Below are 19,773 nucleotides of genomic sequence, written 5' to 3' on the forward strand. Positions count from 1 at the left end.
CAAAAAAAAAAAAAAAAAGATACAATATGCTAACACTGCTATTTATTTAGTTTATTGAATTTTTTATTTGGCATTTAAATCTGAACAAAGAAACTTTATATACAATTTTTGAAAATTATCAATTGATATCTAATGTATTAACTATTGCTTATATTGATTTAATATTTTTTCTTGTACCCAGCTTTGAAAATTATTTTAACATAATATTTACTAGCACCTTAAACCTATAGGTAGAGGAATGACAGATCCTCATCTCCTTTAGATACTTACAGAACTTTAATTAACAGTAGAAATTATATCCGCTATGTTTGTTTTTCTTAATAGTAACCTATGTGTCTGAGTAAATATCTCAAAACAATAAACTAATACCTACCTGCTTGTTTGATACACTGAAGTTTTTCTTTTGCATTCTAGCTATCAGATTTGTGAATTCATGTATGAACGAGAGCACCAATATGACAAAATTATAGATTGCTACTTACGTGACCCGTTGAGAGAGGTGAGTTAAGAAACTGCTGTCCTCTTTCTTGTTCCCTCCTTATTGGGTAGAAAGAACTATTAGTAGAAATATTTAGACATGTGTTTGCTGATCCTAGGTTTTCTTTATTCACCAGGTTTTTATTGAGTGACTGCTATGAGCCAAGTGTACATTGATAATTTAAAAAGCTGTAGTTCCCGCAGTTTTTGGAACTTATAATTTAGTGATGGAGACTGAGAGTGAATAAGAAAACTAAATATATGATTATAAACATTGATAAGTGCCGGGGAGAGAAACTGGGTGCCACTTTAGAGGATAATGGAGAACTGACTTATCCCAAGCAACTAAGTTTTAGAAGTTGAGGAGCTGCTGAAGCAAAGAGTCAAGGGAAGATTGTTCCTGGACAGGAACAGTATACGCAAAGGACCTGAGGTGGGAAAAAAAGTGACATGTTCAAGGAACTGCATAGAGAGAGCAGATAGAGGAAATGAAAAAGGTATGGGTGGCACATAATAGATGAGGGCAAGAGTGATTTGAGATAAATTTGGGAATGTGGATAATGATCACCCCCCCCAAATACAGTATTCCCTCATTAGGGCATCGAAGATTAATAAATTAAGACTAAAACTAATTGGAACAGGTTTGCTGCTTCTAAGATTCCACCCTAAACAAAAAATAATTATTCTTTTTAATGTCAGTTTTTCTTCATTTTCTCTAAATAATTTTCCATCTTCACGTAATAGTTATTTAAAACGATTGGTATGCATAGTAGATAATGACTGAATATTACTTGAGTGAAGAAATGAATAAATTATATTGTCTTGTACCCTTCAGGAGGAAGTCTTTAATTATATTCACAATATCTTATCCATTCCTGGACACAGTGCAGAGGAAAAGCAGTCTGTCTGGCAGAAAGCCATGGATCATATTGAGGTTTGTTGATCATATTGATTCAACAAAACTTTTTTTTAAATTTCAGATTAATATGAGGGTAAATATGATTAGTTTACATTGTTTGCGTTTGCAAGGTAAAGTCCAAGTTATAGTTGAATCTTCACCCAGCAGGTGTGCCATATATACCTGTGCTTTGTACCCGTTGGATTCAACACAATTTTTAAAACTTACTTGAATGTTCATTTAACCCAAATTAACTTTATGCTCACTTAGCAGTGGTGAGCATCATATTATTAAGTTGATTTAATTGAGCAGGAATTATAATTTTTCCTACTTCCTATTTGTATTTAAGAACAATCCAGTTGTATTCTGTATTTAAGAATACAAATATGAAATAGGAAAAAATTATATAAAAATTAAATTATATCTGTGTCACGCATTTATTATATCATGATTTCTGAAAATAACCAATGTTTAATTAGCTAATGACAAATTGGAATATGAGTGGGTTTTAACAAAGTTCTTAGAATATTCTGAGAATACTGCTGATCTTTTTTTCTTAATACATGATGGGAATCATTCCCTTCAGTCACCTAAGGGACCTTCAGAAAAAAGGTGAATAACAGAAACTGTTATTTTCTCCTTCTTTATGTAACAGGACAGTGATTCTGACCTCGCTTGGTCATCTGATTCACAGGTTTTGTTTGTGCATGCTGTTTTATAAGAATGTAAGAGTTGACTTCAGTATCAGAGCAGAAAGTCCTTTTTAAAAAACATGCTTGTAGATACCCAGATGGAGAGAGACTACATGTGTGAAAATTGTGTGATCAGAATGTATTCTGAAAAGGGGTCCCCAAATCACTCTTCACTTTAGTTTATATTCATCATGAACTTTTAACCTCAGAAACCAAAACATCTAGCAATTTTATTGAAATCTATTCTGCTTTTTGTTTGTTTTTATGTTTTATGTTATTTATTTATTCTATTGTGTTTATGATTATTTTTAAAAAGTAGTAAGGAAATTTTCAAAATAACGTCTGCAGAGGATCAAATGATGGATTTAGAAATGTAGTGAAAGATACAATTATTCAAAATGTTTTATAAGTTTTTATAATTATTAAAAATCCTAAGAGATGAAGAGCTCTGAACCTCTGAGAAATGCTGCATGTGATGTGAATACTTGGTTTTAGTTCCTGAAGGTGGTAAGGTTTAGAAAGCTCAGAAAAATGAACTATGTCTTCTGTGAAACATCTGGCTTGAAAGGTGGGAGAGTCAGTCATGAGATGTGTAGTCTGGAGTCATTTCCATACTCTCATATATAGGATTGAGAACATGGCATATGTTATTTAATGTTACCATATTCCTGCTAACAACAAGATGACTACATCTTGGCAAAGGAACCCAAGAACTTCTCCAATTTTGAGTTCTGTATTTTTTTCCCTTTAATCATTTCATGTTCTTTTTCATCATCCTCTTCAAGTCTGCAGAGTTACATTATGGTTCATTTTTCATTTCACCTCATGTGCATTATGCAGTGGTTGAGCACATGGACACCAGACATCCAGAAATGAAACTGGGCCTCTCTGCCTTAGTGAAATGTGATGAATTAATCAATGAGCAAACAAATTACTCAGCAGAGAACTTAAGCTGGAGCAGCAAGAAGTATCTTTGCTACTCAACAATTATTTTTGCTGAGTCTTTTTTCCACATCTGCACATTTTTTTACCTTGAGCTTTTTGCTCTCTCTTAAAGCCATAATTACAGTATATAGATTTTTTTGTTGAAGGACTTCTGTACCTCTAGTAATGTAAATATAATCAATATTAAGTACACAGGGAAAAGTCATCATGATAAAGTGTTCTGATAGTAGACGCAGATTATAGCTTAGTGATTCTTAAACACATTTGGGGCTTTAGACTTCTTTTAAAAATGTAATGAAAGATTTGGAACTTTGCCTCATAATATTCCACATGTGCATAGATTCATAATTCTGTTTACAGTTTCAGGGCCCCACAGACTCCTAAAAGCCATTCTTATATTGGTTCTATGGACTGTAGGTATGATTTTTCTGGTTTAGGTGCTTTTTTTCTAATATGGAGAAAATATGTTTCATTAATTTTTTTTAAACTTTTAAATTTTGAAATGTAAAAAGCATTCAGAAAAGTAAATAAAACAAATGCATAGTTTAATTAAAACAACTAAAAAGCAAACATTCTAGGCCCATAATAAGAAATAGAATATTTTCAGTACCCCAGACTCTTCCCATCCTTTTCGGATCATAATCCATTGCCTCCCTCTCTCCCCAATATATCCATCATCCTGGGTTTTGTGATGACTTCTTGCCTTTCTGAATCCTGTTACTATATATGCATGCATCCTTAAATATTTGTGGTTTTGTTTTGCCAAGTTTTGAACTGTATGTAAATGAAATTATGCTCCAATTTCTGTCTCGCTTTTGTTCAACGTTTTGAGAAGTTTGTGTATTTCATTGTATGTGGTTACTGCAGCTCATTTTTATTGCCTAGTATTTTATTTTGTATCAGTTTATTCATTTTGCTGCTGCTGGACATTTTGGTTGTTTCTAGTCTTTGATATTAAAAATAGTGTGTTCACGACCATTATTATATATGCATCTTGAGGACAGCTACATGCATTTCTCTAAGGCGGTAATTGTCAAACCAGCATCCCAGCATCAGCCTAGAACTTAATAGAAATGGTTTCTGAATCAGAAACACATTTAGCAATATGTGTCTAAACAAGCCCTTCTAGTAATTCTGATGAGTGCTAACTTATTTTCTGTGTTCTCAGGTACATAATTAATTGCCAGTTAATTGTGGTAATATTTTAAATGTCAGAGGATGCCAGCACTATGTGAGAATTCCCATTGGCTCTGTATCTTGACAGGCTTTAAAATGTTCCCAGTCCAGTGAATGTATAATAATACCTCATTTTGCTGGTGCACATTCATTCTTTGCCTTTTAGCCATGTATTGTGGTTATGTTTGGTTGCAGTGTTCCCACAGAGAAAGAGCATTTGGAAAGGTAGACTAGTAGGTAACAGAAACCAATAAGAAGATGATTATAAGAAGGAAAGGATAGCTGGTAGTATCAGGGAAAGTGGAAAGAGAACTTAGATCAGAGGTCTTAGATTTGGTAGAAATAGGTATTATTAACAGTGTTTGTTTAACAGTGGTTGGTATTTTCATCTCATGTACATCTTAGAACCTTAAGTTTCTTTCTTAAGATATGTGCAGTTTCTAAATCTATTAGAAGTTTTGGAATTCTTAGCCAGAGAAATTACAACTATACTCTTTCTCATTTCTTCAAGTTATTACTTAAAGCTCAAGGGTGAAATTCATTTGGAGGGATTTGGGAAGCTTTTGTTCCTTGTGTTTCTCCTGTAGATATCATGACTGACATTCAGAATTTTATAGTGCTTCCATTTTCTAAGAATTCGGAATTACTTTTTTTTTTTTAAGAGACAGAGTCTTTCTTTGTCACCCTTGGTAGAGTGCTATGGCATTACAGCTCACAGTAACCTCCAGCTCTTGGGCTTAGGTGATTCTCTTGCCTCAGCCTCCCCCGTAGCTGGGACTACAGGTGCCTGCCACAACACCCAGCTATTTTTTTGTTGTTGTTGCAGTTTGGACAGGGCTCAGTTCGAACCCGCCACTGTCGGTATATGGAGCCGGCACCCTACTCACTGAGCTACAGGCACTGCCCTGAATTATCTTTTTTTAAGAAAATATCAAATTCTTTACATGGCACATTTTTAATTTTACTGATTTGCATTGTACTTTTAAAATTGAGGCCCTGTATCAAAGCCTCCTGAAATGCATTGTGGGTGCTTGTAACAATATTGAGGTAGGTGATCATGCCCAACATCTAAGGATATTCTATTTAAATTAACCATTAAAAATGACTGTGTTTTGCTTTAACTTCAGGAACTTGTGTCCCTGAAACCCTGTAAAGCTGCAGAGCTGGTTGCTACCCACTTTTCTGGACAGATCGAAACAGTTATTAAAAAGCTTCAGGTAAATGTTACAGACATATATGTGAAAAACATCTAGTGGTGAGACAATGATTAAATCTTCACCTAAGTTATTTTGATTGTAGTAATTTTTTCAGTTGATAGTTAATAGCAGTTTCTATACATTGTCTTTGTGCATGTGTCTGTGTGTGTTATTTGAGAAGAGTTATATGATGATCTCTGTGTTTAGAAATGAGGGAGTTCATTGTTCTCTATATAACAAATATTAACATCAAAGAAATATTTTTGGATCTATAACCTATACTTAGTTGAGAAATTATAATTCACAAAAGATCTTCTTTTCTTTTGCTGTAGGACTCATATATACCCTTTGAGATTTATATTACTTATTCCTAACTTTGTCATCCTCAGATTACATTAGTACTGACTATTTAGAATTTTTCTTCGAAAATCTTAACTAGAAACAGCTGTGTACATGCTGAATATCGAGAAGCTCAGAAGTACTGTTTAATGGACCTGCTATTCCACTACCCACTTCCCACGGGAGTGCTAGTGTTGAGCTTATGAACCGCCATTATGGTCACAAATGATAGAGTAGGGAAAAGGACAATGACAGGGATGTGAAGCACAACCCAGAGTCTGCAAGTGGCAATGGTAGTATGGGGAATACCTGTGCAAGGTGAGAACCAGAGCAGCTGGCATGAGACAAAAATAAGGAGTCCATTTATTTAAATACTTATTGTGGTCCCCTTTGTTTCAGTGTGCTAAGCTGTGGGGACACAAATAAAAATAAATAAACCTTCCATTTATTTTTCTACAGAACAGAGATGTTCTTACATATGAAACTACAGTATAATGTTAAAAAAGCTACACTCGAGATAGATAAAAAGTGCTGTAGGAACAAGAGAAGACAGTGATATACTGTGAGAAAGAAAGTCAGACAGAAATGCCAGAGATACCTGAACTGGTCTTCAATGACTGGTATTTGTTTTCCAAGCACAGAATTGGGAAAGGCTTTCTACATAATAAAAAAGATTGTGGTTATGTAAAGCCTTAAAAGCATGAAACAGCACTCACATTCAGAAAACGGTCAGGTCTATTTGAAGAATGATATGGTGGGGCAGAAGTGGCATTAGATTAAGCTACAAGGATATTTTGGAGGGGAGGAGCTAAATTATAGAGACTACAAAATAAAGCTTGGGGCCTGATATTGAACAGTCTTAATATGTGATGCTAAGGAATTTAAACTATCTTCTGTGTACTAGAGAACTACTGCCTTTTTTGAAGCAAAACTTATAGCCAGAGAAAATGCAGCTATACTCTTTCTCATTTCTTCAAGTTATTACTTTAAGTTCAAGGGCAAAACTCATTGACAGGGAATTTGAGAAGCTTTTGTTCCTTCTATGTCTCCTATAGATAAAGACTCACCATTAATACAACAAATATTCAGGTGCTGAGGATACAAAACATCTCTGCTCTCAAGGAAGAAGACAAATAAGCCAAAAGACAATTAGAGAATATTTGACTTGAATGATGATAGAGCATTGCCCAGGATACTGAGGAACTGCATGAGGGACATGAAACCCAATCTAGTGAGGGGGCTGGAAGGACATTTCTGTTAAAACTACTCACAACCCCCAGAGCATCCCTCCCCTTTAAAATGTCAGCAGTTCTTGTAAATCTTGCCTGTTGTCATGATGGTGTTGTCATTGTCCTTTAAATTTTAAGATTATCAACTATAGGATTTTTTCTTTCTTTCTTTTTTTTTTAGTATCTAAGGATATTAAGACAGAGTCTGGGTAAATGAATATAATTTTATTCATCAGATAAATGTATAAACAATGAAGTATAATGGATAAGAAAAAAGTGGCTATTCAGATGTGATCTGTTTATGGAATCTTAGACTCTTTTTTTTTTAAAGAAATAAAGTATTTATTTTATTGCTGAGCTTTATTGAGTGAGAATCACACACAAATCTTATAAAGTACCTTTAACTTTTGATGGCAAGCAATATGCCTCTGACCAATTGTTTTCAGAACTCTTGAAATGAAAAATAAGCCAGAATATTAAGTTATAACCAGGAGGAAAGTCATGTAAAATAAAACAAAGTGATAGGGAAAGGATTGAAAATCAAAGACTGATAGGTATATTTTAAGAGTCATATTCTAAATGACATTAATCCTTTCAGCTTTGAGAGTTCCCTTGCTTTCCACAGGTAAAGTTTGAATGTATCAAAAATTTAAAAAGAAGTATAACTGAAAAGTCATAACTTTTACTTAGGTTTTCCAAGAAAGTAGAAACATTATTTATACAGGGTTTTATTTCATTGAATCCTCAGCGTTACCCTGTATAGAAGGCACAGAAGATGTTGCTGTCTTTTCTCTCCACAGAAGGAAACTGAGCTGAACTTACTTTGTGTGAGTCACTTAGTAAGTGGCAAAAACAGAACCCAGAATTTATGGGATATTGATTGCTAACATGTTGAAGTTTGATTATCATCTCTTCTGTAGTTGATTAAATTGTGGAGTTAATGAGCTTTTTTTATTGGAGGTGGTGAATTTAGGCCTCAAAAATCCCACCTCACTGAGATTAAGTATCTTATGGCAGCCCATTACCACAGAAAGACTAGGTAAGGAAGTGTCGACCTATTGCTGCAGCCAGAACTCACCATTTGCAGAGCAGTTCTAAGCACCTGACACGCAGAGAGTCCTTGCACTGGAAACAGCTCAGTGATTTGTTTCAGTAGAGGTCTTTTTTTAATCTTGGCCATAACACAGTGTTTGTGTTCCTTTTACACTCAAAATGGAATGTGCAATAGTGATTAGAATTATCGAGAGGACATAAAGCATCTCCAAATGATTCTTTAGAATTTCTTAGATCTCTACAGAGGGCTTAATGGCTATCGCCATACATCTATTCATTTTAAAGGAATCATTGAGAGTAATTCTTCAACATGGCATAATTTGAAAATTTTGTATTAACATTTAATTGTATTTTTTGTTGTTTTTCTATTCAGAACCAGATTTTACTTTTCAAATTTTTGAGGAGTCTTCTTGACCCAAGGTATGTTAATAAACTTTGTTTTTTCACAGAACATAGATGAGAAATAAAAGTAAATAAATGGAGGTTAAGGTACCAGCCAATGATATCCAAACAGTACAATTAGCTCTTAGTTTTTAATATTAGTAGAATTAATTTATGTAGATAATAAAAAATACATAATCTGAAAAACAGATTACAGTTGAGGTGATACTTTCTTTCCATTTGAACAGGAGTCTACAGGTGTGTTCTCAGTAAAGTAGTAATAAATAAAATAATGAAGCTATGCCATGCCATGCCATGCCATGAGGAAGAAATTGATGGCCAGACAGCTTCTCTTTCTATCCTAGCTTCACTCCTACCAATCTCTTCTTTCATGGTGTAGATTGACAGCTTTACTTTCCAAAGTAAATACCTGGTTGCCACCGTACCTCTAAATTTATTACCTTTTAAACTTCTACTGGATGTGTTTAATTTTAAATAGCTTACTGGTGTTGAGAGAAGGAAAGTTTAAATATATTTTTTCAATTGTTACTCTAGTACTTATCAAATAAAGACAAGCCCTAGGAAATAATGAAATTAGTCATGAATTTGTTGGCAAAGCTGTTCTGCATATGAAATTTTAAGAGTACATTGGGAGTTGAGAGTGATACTGTAGTAGAACCTCTGTAAGTTGACCACCCAAGGGACTGTAACAAACTGGTCAACATATAGAGGTGGTCAACATAAGGAACCAGGGCTATGGTACTGATGCGTATGTGTGGTGCATATCCGGTCTATGAAAATGAGGTCAACTTAAGGAGGTGGTCAGTGGTCACTATGGAGGTTCTACTGTATTTAACATCCTCTAAGATAGTCCCTCTTAACCAGAAGTGTATGTAGCTTTACCTGTGAAGCTTTAAAAAATATAGCTGTCTTGGCCCATGACCCACACCTAGAGTTAAGTGTAAGTGGCGTAAGTGTAATACTCCAGGATGGCACAGTTTCAATATCAGACATAGAAACTTTAGATTTCGTTACGGTATTCACTGGCCATTGAAAACAAATTTTTTCTCCTTTAGCAACTGTAGTATCAATTTGGTTATTCCAATGTTCTGTGCTATTTTAAAATACCAGTAATTTTTTTGATTATAAAAAATTTTTGAAAACTCATTTAAATCTTGAACAGCTATGCTGCATTTAAATTTAGAGTCAAGCATGTGTGTGTGCAGGTGTTTAGAAAAGCAGTCTGACTGTCTCCTCTCCTTGTTCAAGACCTTTGCAAAGTATCTGTGTTTTAATACCCTGTATTTTCAGGTAATTACCAAGGCTATCCATCATTTTTAAAATTTCTGTTAATTGTCTGGGTGTAGTGGCTCATGCCTGTAATGCTAGCACTCTGAGAGACTGAGGTAGGAGGATTGCTTGAGGTCAGGAGTTCGAGACCAGCCTGAGCAAAAGGGAGACCCTGACTCTAATAAAATTAGTCTCAGCTACTTAGGAGGCTGAAGCAAGAGGTTTGCTTTAGCCTGAGTTTGAAGTTGCTATGAGCTGTGATGATGATGCCATGGCACTTTAGCCTGTGTGATAGAGTGAGACTATCTCAATCAATCAGTAATAAAATTTCTGCTGTTTATATTTCTCTCAAAGTCAGTTTAGGCCCCAGTTTAGGCCCCTATTTCTAGGATTAACGGAAGAAGATAGAAGTGGAGATGGGTGATTGGATAGAGTGAGGATTAATGGTAGGACTACACCTATGGAGCATATTGCAAGGGTACAAGTCAAATCTATCAAGTATTAAACACAAATGTCTTAACACTGTGATTAAGTAAATGAGGTGAAAGCTGTATGCATTAGTAGGATGTAAGCACTCTAATTTGTACAGATAATCAACACATTGAATCCCACAAAGGCATAAATGAATTCATGATCTATGTATATATGACTTAATAAAAAAAAAAAAAAAGAAGAAGATAGCAGTGGAGTTGGATGTAGGAGGTAAAGAAGAGACCTGGAAAGAGGATGGAAATAGCTGGAAGGGGGAGGTATAAGAGTAGAGTGGAGAACTCAGCTGGGGGAAGAAGAAGGCAAATCCCTCCTTTTCAGCCCTTCCTTAGAGTCTGCCCATCTTTTCTCTCAGTGGCACAGTTTCCTCTGTTCCTCCCCTGTGCTTCCGCTAGTACAGTGGTTCTCAACCTGTGGGTCGTGACTCCTTTTTAATAATGAAAATACATTGCGGCATTAGAAAGGTTGAGAACCACTGCTCTAGTATTAGAGCCTTTTTTCTTAAGGTCTAACTCCTCTTTCCTTAGGATGATTTCTTTTAACCAAGTCCTTTTCCTCTATCATCCTACCTAGAGAGAGTCAAGCTAGAAGGACAGAGGAAGCTCAGCTTGAACTTGGCATTTTCTCAAATGTAATAAACATTTTATTACATTTTTTCTTTTTTCTTGGACAGTCTCATTATGTCACCCTCAGTAGAATGCTGTAGCGTCACAGCTCACAGCAACCTCAGACTCTTGGGCTTAAGTGATTCTCTTGCCTCAGCCTCCCAAGTAGCTGGGACTACAGGCACCTGCCACAACACCTGGCTATTTTTTTGTTGTTGTTGCAGTTGTCATTGTCATTCAGCTGGCTGGAGCAAGGTTTGAACCCATCAGCCTCGGTGCATGTGGCCGGCGCCATAACCACTGTGCTATGGGCACGAGCCAAGAGCCCTAGTTCTTGAAATCATACTTTCTCTTCTTTATGTCTTTATATAGGAGGCAAGCATTGGTTTAAATTATGCACTAAACTTAACTTGAGTTTGGCATTTCAATCATTTTTATTAGTATTTTAGGCTAACCTGTAAAAGCCTGTTTGACCAACCATGCTGTAAATATGTGTATAATACTAGTAATATATTTAATTCTGGATTGAGGGAGGGATTGAGGTTAAAATGGTTGACTGCAAAGCCAGGCACAGAGGCTTATGCTTGAAGGTGGGAGGATTCATTGTGGTAAGGACTTCTAGACAAGCCTGAGTGAGACCCTTGTCTCTACAAAAAATAGAAAAGTTAGTGAGGCGCTGTATTGGGCACCTGTAGTCCCAGCTGCTCTGGAGTCTGAGGCAGGAGGCTCGGTTGAGCCCTGGAGTTTGAGGTAGCTGTGCTAGAATGACACCACTATACTCTGGCGGGGTTGACAGAGCAAAACCTTGCTCTTCCCTATCCCCACACAAAAAAGGTTGAGCACAGAGGGAATAAGGCAAGAAGAGAAAGTCCTCCCTTTCTTTCAAAGCTGTTCTTAGACAAAGTTTTGAATTTTAGAAAGTTTGGTGCCCTATTAACTCTACCCCCCATTCTTTCTAAGGGTGCAGGGTACTCACATGTCTTCAAACTCTGCTTCATAAGCATACTCAGATATAGACTATTCTTCAGAAATTTAAAAAATCCAAATTTCTCCCTCTGTGCCCCACTCAAAACTTTTTTCTAATTGCTTTGTCAATTTCTGCATTATGTGGCACTTCTATGAGGAATATACAAATAACATGAATACAATGAAGCATATGTAGAGATGAAGAAAAACGTTTCCTAATAGTAGTGGATCTCAAGGGTGAGAAAAAAGCAGATAGCATGGCCTGTTCTACATTAATCACTGAATGACTGACTTCCAAGTACATTTTAGCCCTTTTAAGTGATAATGTATGTTAATTAATCTAAAATAAAGCATTAACTTAGAGTGTGGTGTGCTACTGAGAAAACGGAAGTTAAGGGAATATGGCAAGAGGCAGGGACAAAAGGACATCAGGAGCGGGTAGGCTGGCTCTGCCTAACAGTTTCCATTGACAGCCAACTTTAGACTATTTTTACCTTTGTTTCTTTTCTTTCTGTTCTTTTTAGGGTGTTTTCTTTTTTTTAACCTCAATTTTTTTTTTTCACCATGAAACTCCTCTACCAGTATTCTGGAGAATAGAGAAAATGAAAGAAAGCATTTGTTTTGAGATGAGGACTACTTGTATGTATGTATCCTATCAGAATGTTGCTGTTTTTACTTTTGCCCCCAAAACCTGAGTTAATTGGATCTGCATTCTTCTATATATAGTTTGTGCGTATTTTTTGTTTAACATTTATAGGTATTCATCAAGCCGTTTTGGGGGGGAGTTTTTATTTTGTCAATAGCATTTTTTTTTTTTTTTTTTTTTTTTTGAGACAGAGCCTCAAGCTGTCCCCCTGGGCAGAGTGCCGTGGCATTACAGCTCACAGCAACCTCCATCTCCTGGGCTCAAGCGAGTCTCCTGCCTCCGCCTCCCAAGTAGCTGGGACCACAGGCACCCGCCACAACGCCCGGCTATTTTTTGGTTGCAGCCGTCATTGTTGTTTGGCAGGTCCGGGCTGGGGACTCGAACCCGCCACCTTAGGTGTACGTGGCTGGCGCCTTAGCCGGTTGAGCTATAGGCGCCGAGCCGTCAATAGCATTTTTAAAGGAATAAATCATCTGGTTGGATTCATATGTTTCTCTGTCTTTATCCAATTTCTTTAAGTTATCTTTGTTATGTAAATAATTTCATTGGTAGAAATAATTGACCTACGAAGATATTGGTGGCATCTGTACATAGGGAGATTAGATTGTTTTGGAGGGAGAGGGGGTTAATCCTCCAGAAGCAAATTACTTGCCTGAATTGAGGCCAACAGCTTGGGAGAGAAAGGATTTGCATCCTCTTCCAGTTCTGTCCTGGGGGACAGCTGCTACATAAAGCCCAGCTCCACCCCCACTCCCTGGGTGCATTCCTGCTGGCCCCAGTTCTCACAGGAGTTCAGTCCTTTGTGCAGTGGGGGATGCTTAAAGGATAATGCAAAAGGACACTGATTTTTGTGAGGTCATGAGCTGCATAAACAGGATAAAAAGAATGAGCAAATGTATTTACATTCAGAATATTTTCCTCAGTATGATTTTCCTGGCAATGTTTATTTAGCCTTTGTTAACAATGTCCTGGAGGCCTCTGAAATACATAGTATGATTTTCCTATGGAAAAAAAAAAACACACACATAAAACATCACATTGTATTTGAAAGTCTTTGACCATAGTAAAAATTGAACATTGCTAAAAAAATGAGTAACTTTGCCAAGGAACAAAATGTAGATTATAGAATTGGTTATACATGGGTTGTAGTTGAAACTGACAGTGTTTCTGTAGATGTTTTTGAGGGACATTTTAAGATATTGATACTCTGAGTTAAAATAGCATATTTTAAAATAAATAAAAAATTGAAGGTTATATTTGAACTTTGACATATGAAAATTCATACTAACTTCAGTGGATGCCTACAGTGGCCAAAGTGATTGTTTGGCCAGTCTCCTCCCTAGATATCATATCCTTGGTAGTATTTTACCAACAACTCAAAGTCAACTTTTTAAATCTAATACATCATCATCTCCTAATCTCCAGTGTGTATGTCTATCTGTCTCTATCTATCTCTCCCCACCCCCTTCATCTCTCTTTTTATTTACACACACACACATAAATAATATGTCTTAGTCTGTTTGCATTGCTATATGAGGCTGGCTAATTTAAAAAGTAGAGAGGTTTATTTGGCTTATGGTTTTATAGGCTGTACAAGAAGCATGGTGCCAGCATCTGCTTCTCTGTGCTTGGGAAGTTTCCAGTCTTTGTGGCTGAAGGAGGAGGGGGAGCAGGTGTGTCACATGGTGAGAGAGGGAGCAAGAGAAAAAGGAGAAGAAGGTGCCAGGCTTTTGTAAACAGTCAGATCTCATGAGAATTCACTTATTACTACAAGAACTGCACGGAGTCGTTCATGAGAGCTCTGCCCCTGTGACCCAGACACTTCCCCCCAGGCCTCACCTCCAACATTAGAGATCAAATTTCAACATGAAATTTGGAGGGGACAAATATCCAAACTATATCGGCCTCCCTACATTTATTTCCTTATTTTTTTATTCAGTACTTACTTATAATGAGACTGCTGTTCATATTCGCTTTCTACAACCTCAACTTGTTCTCTCTCCCTTATTTTCTCTCTTAGCAAATCCCATCATCCCTTTATTTACTTCAGCAATTCACTGCATCCTAAGCACTGTGGCAGGCATGGAGGATAAAGTGGTGAATAAAACAGGGCCCTGCTTTCAGAGAATTTCCTTTCTGATGGAGGATATAGGTAAAAAACAGGCAATTATGTATAGCCCAAGTGTCTTAAATAACATCCTGAAAGTGATGATTAAGTTGTCACTTTGCTTTCTCATTCCACCTTCTCACCACAGCACACAGAACCAGATGTCAAAATCTATAAACTGACCTCTGCTGTGGCTCTGACATGTCTTCCTCTTGCCCCCACTGCCCTGGTTCAGGCACTCAGCATCTTCTGGTCTCTTTTGCTGTTTTCCCAACCAGACTTCGTAATTCTTACCTTCCTTTTTGAATGGACAGGTAATGATAGTGTTTCCTTCTCCTTTCTCAAAGTTCTTTGGATTTCCATTACCCAAGGTAAAATCCAGTCTTCGTGATGTACGAGGCCCTTCTTGATCTGATTCAAGCCCATCTGTTCAGCTTCCTTTTCTTCCATCTTCCCATTTCACTTTTCTCCTTTATTCTTGAACAACACTGAGCTATTAGTTCATAAAATACACTATACATTCTTCCCTTTGCATACTGTTTTCCCTCTTCATAAATATTTATTTTCTTAAGGGCAGTTTACCTGTATGTATTAAGACCTGTAAACATGTGCTTTGATTCAGTGATTTCATTTTAGAAAATAGATTTTAAGGAAATACTCTGAAATAAAAATGTAATTAATGCTAAAATATTCATATTAACATTCATAACAGAAAAGGCTATTTTAAAAAGGAAATGGGGGAGATGGTGAAATAAACACCATGAAATATGTGAACTTAATCAAATACCACATTGGCAAACATGGCAGTGCAAATGTGAAAATAAGGCTAACCTGGAAAAACATAACATTATACAGTATATGCACATACTGTGTGTGTGATTGAATAAGAAAATTTGTTCACTATGTTCTGTGCCCTTGTAAGTTTGCTTAAGTTAGTAAGAGCAATTGGCTCAGCACCCGGAGCTCAGTAAATAGGTGCTGGCCACATACACCGAGGCTGGCAGGTTCTAGCCCAGCCCAGGCCTGCCAAACAACAATGACAACTGCAACAACAAAAAAATAGTCGGGCGTTGTGGCAGGTACCTATAGTCCCAGCTACTTGGGAGCCTGGGGCCAGAGAATCTCTTAAGCCCAAGAGTTTGAGGTTGCTGTGAGCTGTGACGCCATGGCACTCTATAAGAGTGACATAGTGAGACTCTGTCAATAAAAGAAGGAAAAGAAATAAGAGCAATTGTTAGTACTTTGGAAGGGTTTCCTCTTTGCTTTTAAAATTTCTGAAACAATAAAAACTGACATGCAAGTGCCACATACTAAAATTTTAAAAACTGTATTTTTATTTGGGGAAATCTTTCCAAATCCTCACATTTTTCTATTTTACAATGAAAAAGACACATTTGAAGGTACTTTGTGGTATTTACCATCCCACCGTTCTATGTTACTGTTTTCTTATTTGTTGCCCTTGTTGTTTGTTTCTTTGGGTTTTCAAAATTTTTTTTTAATTTCAAAATATTAGGGGGTACATGTTTATTTACATACTTTGTGTTTTGTACAGATTGAGTCAAATGTATTTATTATTATTATTATTATCATTTTTTTGAGACAGAGTCTCACTTTGTTGCCCTCAGTAGAGAGCTATAGCATCATAGCTCATAGGAACCTCAAACTCTAGGACTCAAGATATCCTCTTGCCTCAGCCTCCGAAGTATCTGGGACTATAGGTGCCTGCCATAACACCTAGCTACTTTTTCTATTTTTACTAGAGACAGGGTCTCACTCTTGCTCAGGCTGTCTAGAACTCCTGAGCTCAAGCAATTTGCCTACCTCCATCTCCCAGAGTGTTGGGATTACAGGTATGAGCTACTCAGCTCAGCTCTTGAGTCAAATGTACAAATATGCCTTTTACCCAGATATTAGGCCCTGTACGCAATAGGTTGAATTTACTGATCCTCTCTTCCCTGTCTACTCCAGTTTGATTTTCATTGAGATTTGTTTTCATGTGTGTACTTAAATGTTGATCTGCTAGTTCCAATTTGATATTGAATACATGTGTTTGTTTCTCCATTTTTGTGATGTTTCACTTAGAAGAATGGTTTCCAGTTCTATTCAGGTTGTCACTAAAGATCCTAGGTCACCAACTTTTTTATGGCTGAGTGGTACTCCATAGTATACATATACCACATTTTATTAATCCATTCATGTATTGGTGGGTACTTGGGTTGTTTCCATGTCTTTGTGCTGCTATAAACATTTAAGCACATGTGTCTTTTTGATGAAATGACTTTTTTCCTTTGAGTGGGTTTGCTACCATCAAATGGTAGGTCTACTTTTATTTTTATTTTATTTTAGTTTAGTTTTGAGACAGTCTCATTTTGTCCCCCTTAGTAGAGCGCCATGGGCATCATCATTCATAGCAACCTGAAACTCTTGGGCTCAAGCGATTATTTTGCCTCGGCCTCCCAAGTAGCTGGGACTACAGGTGCCCACCACAACACCCAGCTACTTTTTAGAGACAGGGTCTCACTGTCACTCAGGCTGGTCTAGAATTCCTAAGCTCAAGCAGTCCACTTGCCTCAGCCTCCCAGAGTGCTAGGATTACAGGTGTGAGCCACTGCACCCAGCCTAGTAGTTTTACTTTTAGTTCTTTGAGATATTTCCATGCAACTTTCCATAGTGGTTGCACTAATCTGCAGTCCCAGCAGCAGGGTGTAAGTGTTCCTTTCTTCCTGCCTCCATGCCAACACTTGTTTTGGAGTCACTCTCGCTGGAGTTAGGTGGTATCTCACTGTGGTTTGCATTTTCATAATGATTAGAAATGTTGAGCAGTTTTTCATGTGTTTGTTGGCCATTAGATTAGCTTCCTTTGAAAAGTTTGTGTTTCTTAGGGGGAATTTTTGTATTTTAATACTTTTTCTGCCTTCCCTGATTTCAGTTGAACATTTTATATGAATCCATTTTTTCTCCTCTTAGCATATCAATTATACTTCTTTTCTTAAACATTTTTTAGTGATTGCCCTTGAGTTTACAATATAGTATATCTACAGTTAATCCAAGACCAATTACAAATAGCACTGTTAGCACTTCATGGGTGTACAAATGCCTTATAACAAATTATTCCCAATTCTTCCCTCCTGTCCCTTATAGCATTGCTGCCTTTACTGTCACTTGTTTCAGTTATCCATAAGGTATAATCACTGAATGCATTGTTACTGTTATTCTTTTGGACAAACTGTTATTAGATCAGGAAGAATGAGAAAAATATTTTTCTTTACTTTCATTCATCCCTTCCCTATTTTTCTTGCTTTATATATCACTTTTCTTCTTTCTGAAGAACTTTGAACATTTCTTTCAAGGCAGGTATAGCAGCAACACATTCCCTCAATTCTTGATTGTCTGAGAAAATATTTCTCCTTCACTTTTTTAATGTATGCCAATCATATATTTAAAATAAATTTTATTGTGTATATTTAAGGTTTATAACATGTTGTTAACAAGATACATATAGATAGTATAATGGTTACTATAGAAGCAACTTAATATATTATCTCACATAGTTACTTTTCTCTGTGTGTGACAAGAGCAGCTAAAATCTGATTACTTAACAAAAATCCCCAGTGTAATTTTAACTGTAGTCCTCATTTTGTGTGTTAGATCTAGACCTGTTCATCCTACAGTTGTGCTACTTTCTATCCTTTGATATTCATGTCCCCATTTTCTCCCCCCTTTTCTGTTACATGTAATCAGTGTTTTAGTCTCTTTGTATATTTGACTTTTTTTTTTTTTAAAGATTTTCCTTTTAAGTGAGATTATGCAATATTTTTCTATGTCTGGCTGATTTCACTTAACATCATGTCCTCCAGGTCCGTCCATGTTTTGACAAATGGCAGGATTTCCTTCTGTGTGTATCACTTCATGATTTGTCTGTCAGTAGACACTTAGGTTGTTTCTATATCTTGGCTATTATGAATAATGTTGCAGTGAATATGGGAATACAGGTATCTTCATGAGGTAATGATTTTGTCTCCTTTGGGTACACAAGGACTGTCTAGAAAGTTTCCAGCCTTGTATGTCCCTATTGTTCATATTACATGGCTGGATATTTTCCAAACAGCTGTCATGTACCCAGAAGAAGGATTGATAGGTCATATGGTGGTTCTGTCTTTAATTCCTTAACTATTTGTTCATTTAGTGGTGTCCCATAACTCCTATAGGGCTTCTTTGCTCTTTCTCATTCTTTGATCTCTCCATCCCCCACCCCCACTGGTTATTTCAAAAGACATTGCTTTCTTGTCATAGAGTTCTTTATCTGCTTGATCTAGTCTGCTCTTGAAGTTCTCTATTATATTTTTTATTTCATTTATTGTATTCTTCAACTCCCAAGATTTCTTTTTTTTTTTTTTTAGAGACAGAGTCTCACTTTGTTACCCTCAGTTGAGTGCTGTGGTGTCATAGCTCACAACAACCTCCAACTCTTGGGCCTAGGTGATTCTCTTGCCTCACTACAGGTGCCCCCCACAACACCCAGCTATTTTACTTTGTTGTTGTTGTTGCAGTTTGGCTGGGGCTGGATTTGAACCCACCAACCTTGGTATATGGGACTGGTGCCCTACTCACTGAGCCATAAGCACCACCCCAAGATTTCTATTTGGTTCTTTTTTTATATCTCTGTATTGAATTTCTCATCCAGCTTAGTTGTTTTCTTGATTTTATTGAGTTGTCTATCTGTATTCTCTTATATCTCAGTGAGTTTTTTAAAAGTTTATTATTTTTTATTCCTTTTCAGGCAATTTATAGATTTTTGTTTCTTTGGGGTCACTAACTGGAGAATTATTGTGTTGCTTTGGTGGTATCATGTTTTCTAGCTTTTTCATGTGTCTCATGCACCTGAATTGATGATGTCTGCATGTCTGATGGAACAGTCACCACTTCTAAATTTTATAGAGTGGTTATTGTAGGGAGAAACTTTGATCTGCAGATAGGTCCTAGCATTCTGGTTAGGTAAAGTGAGTTGGCTGTGATTTCAGGTAGGCACAGTAGGGCAGTCCCTGTGCATTGTTTTTAGCTGTTATCAATGTCTGTGATAAATGTGGCTACCTCAGTGGTCTAGGCAGTTGGAGTTTGTGGTAGTGTAGATTTTTAGGATTTGTAGTGGCAGGTGATTTAAGTGACCTTCTATTCTCATTCTCCCCACAGGAGGGAGACTTAGTTGAGGAGATTCCTCTTGGTTTCAAGTCTGATAGGCAGCCACAGCTGTGCTGTATTCCAGTGTCCAGGTGCTCATAGTGTC

At 36.7% G+C, this 19,773-nt stretch overlaps 1 protein-coding gene across 1 annotated transcript in view; it reads left to right on the forward strand.

Annotated features, from left to right (window-relative positions):
- VPS8 (VPS8, CORVET complex subunit) overlaps positions 1 to 19,773 on the forward strand; it is a 271,667-nt gene that overhangs the window by 138,409 nt on the left and 113,485 nt on the right. The window contains exons 32-35 of the mRNA XM_023508657.1: positions 415 to 499; positions 1,313 to 1,411; positions 5,316 to 5,405; positions 8,379 to 8,425. Coding sequence (XP_023364425.1) covers positions 415 to 499; positions 1,313 to 1,411; positions 5,316 to 5,405; positions 8,379 to 8,425 — 321 coding nt within the window. The remainder of the gene's footprint in view (positions 1 to 414; positions 500 to 1,312; positions 1,412 to 5,315; positions 5,406 to 8,378; positions 8,426 to 19,773) is intronic.

Source organism: Otolemur garnettii, unplaced genomic scaffold (assembly GCF_000181295.1).
Source record: "Otolemur garnettii isolate 467f Iridium unplaced genomic scaffold, OtoGar3 scaffold00263, whole genome shotgun sequence".
Taxonomy (NCBI): domain Eukaryota; kingdom Metazoa; phylum Chordata; class Mammalia; order Primates; family Galagidae; genus Otolemur; species Otolemur garnettii.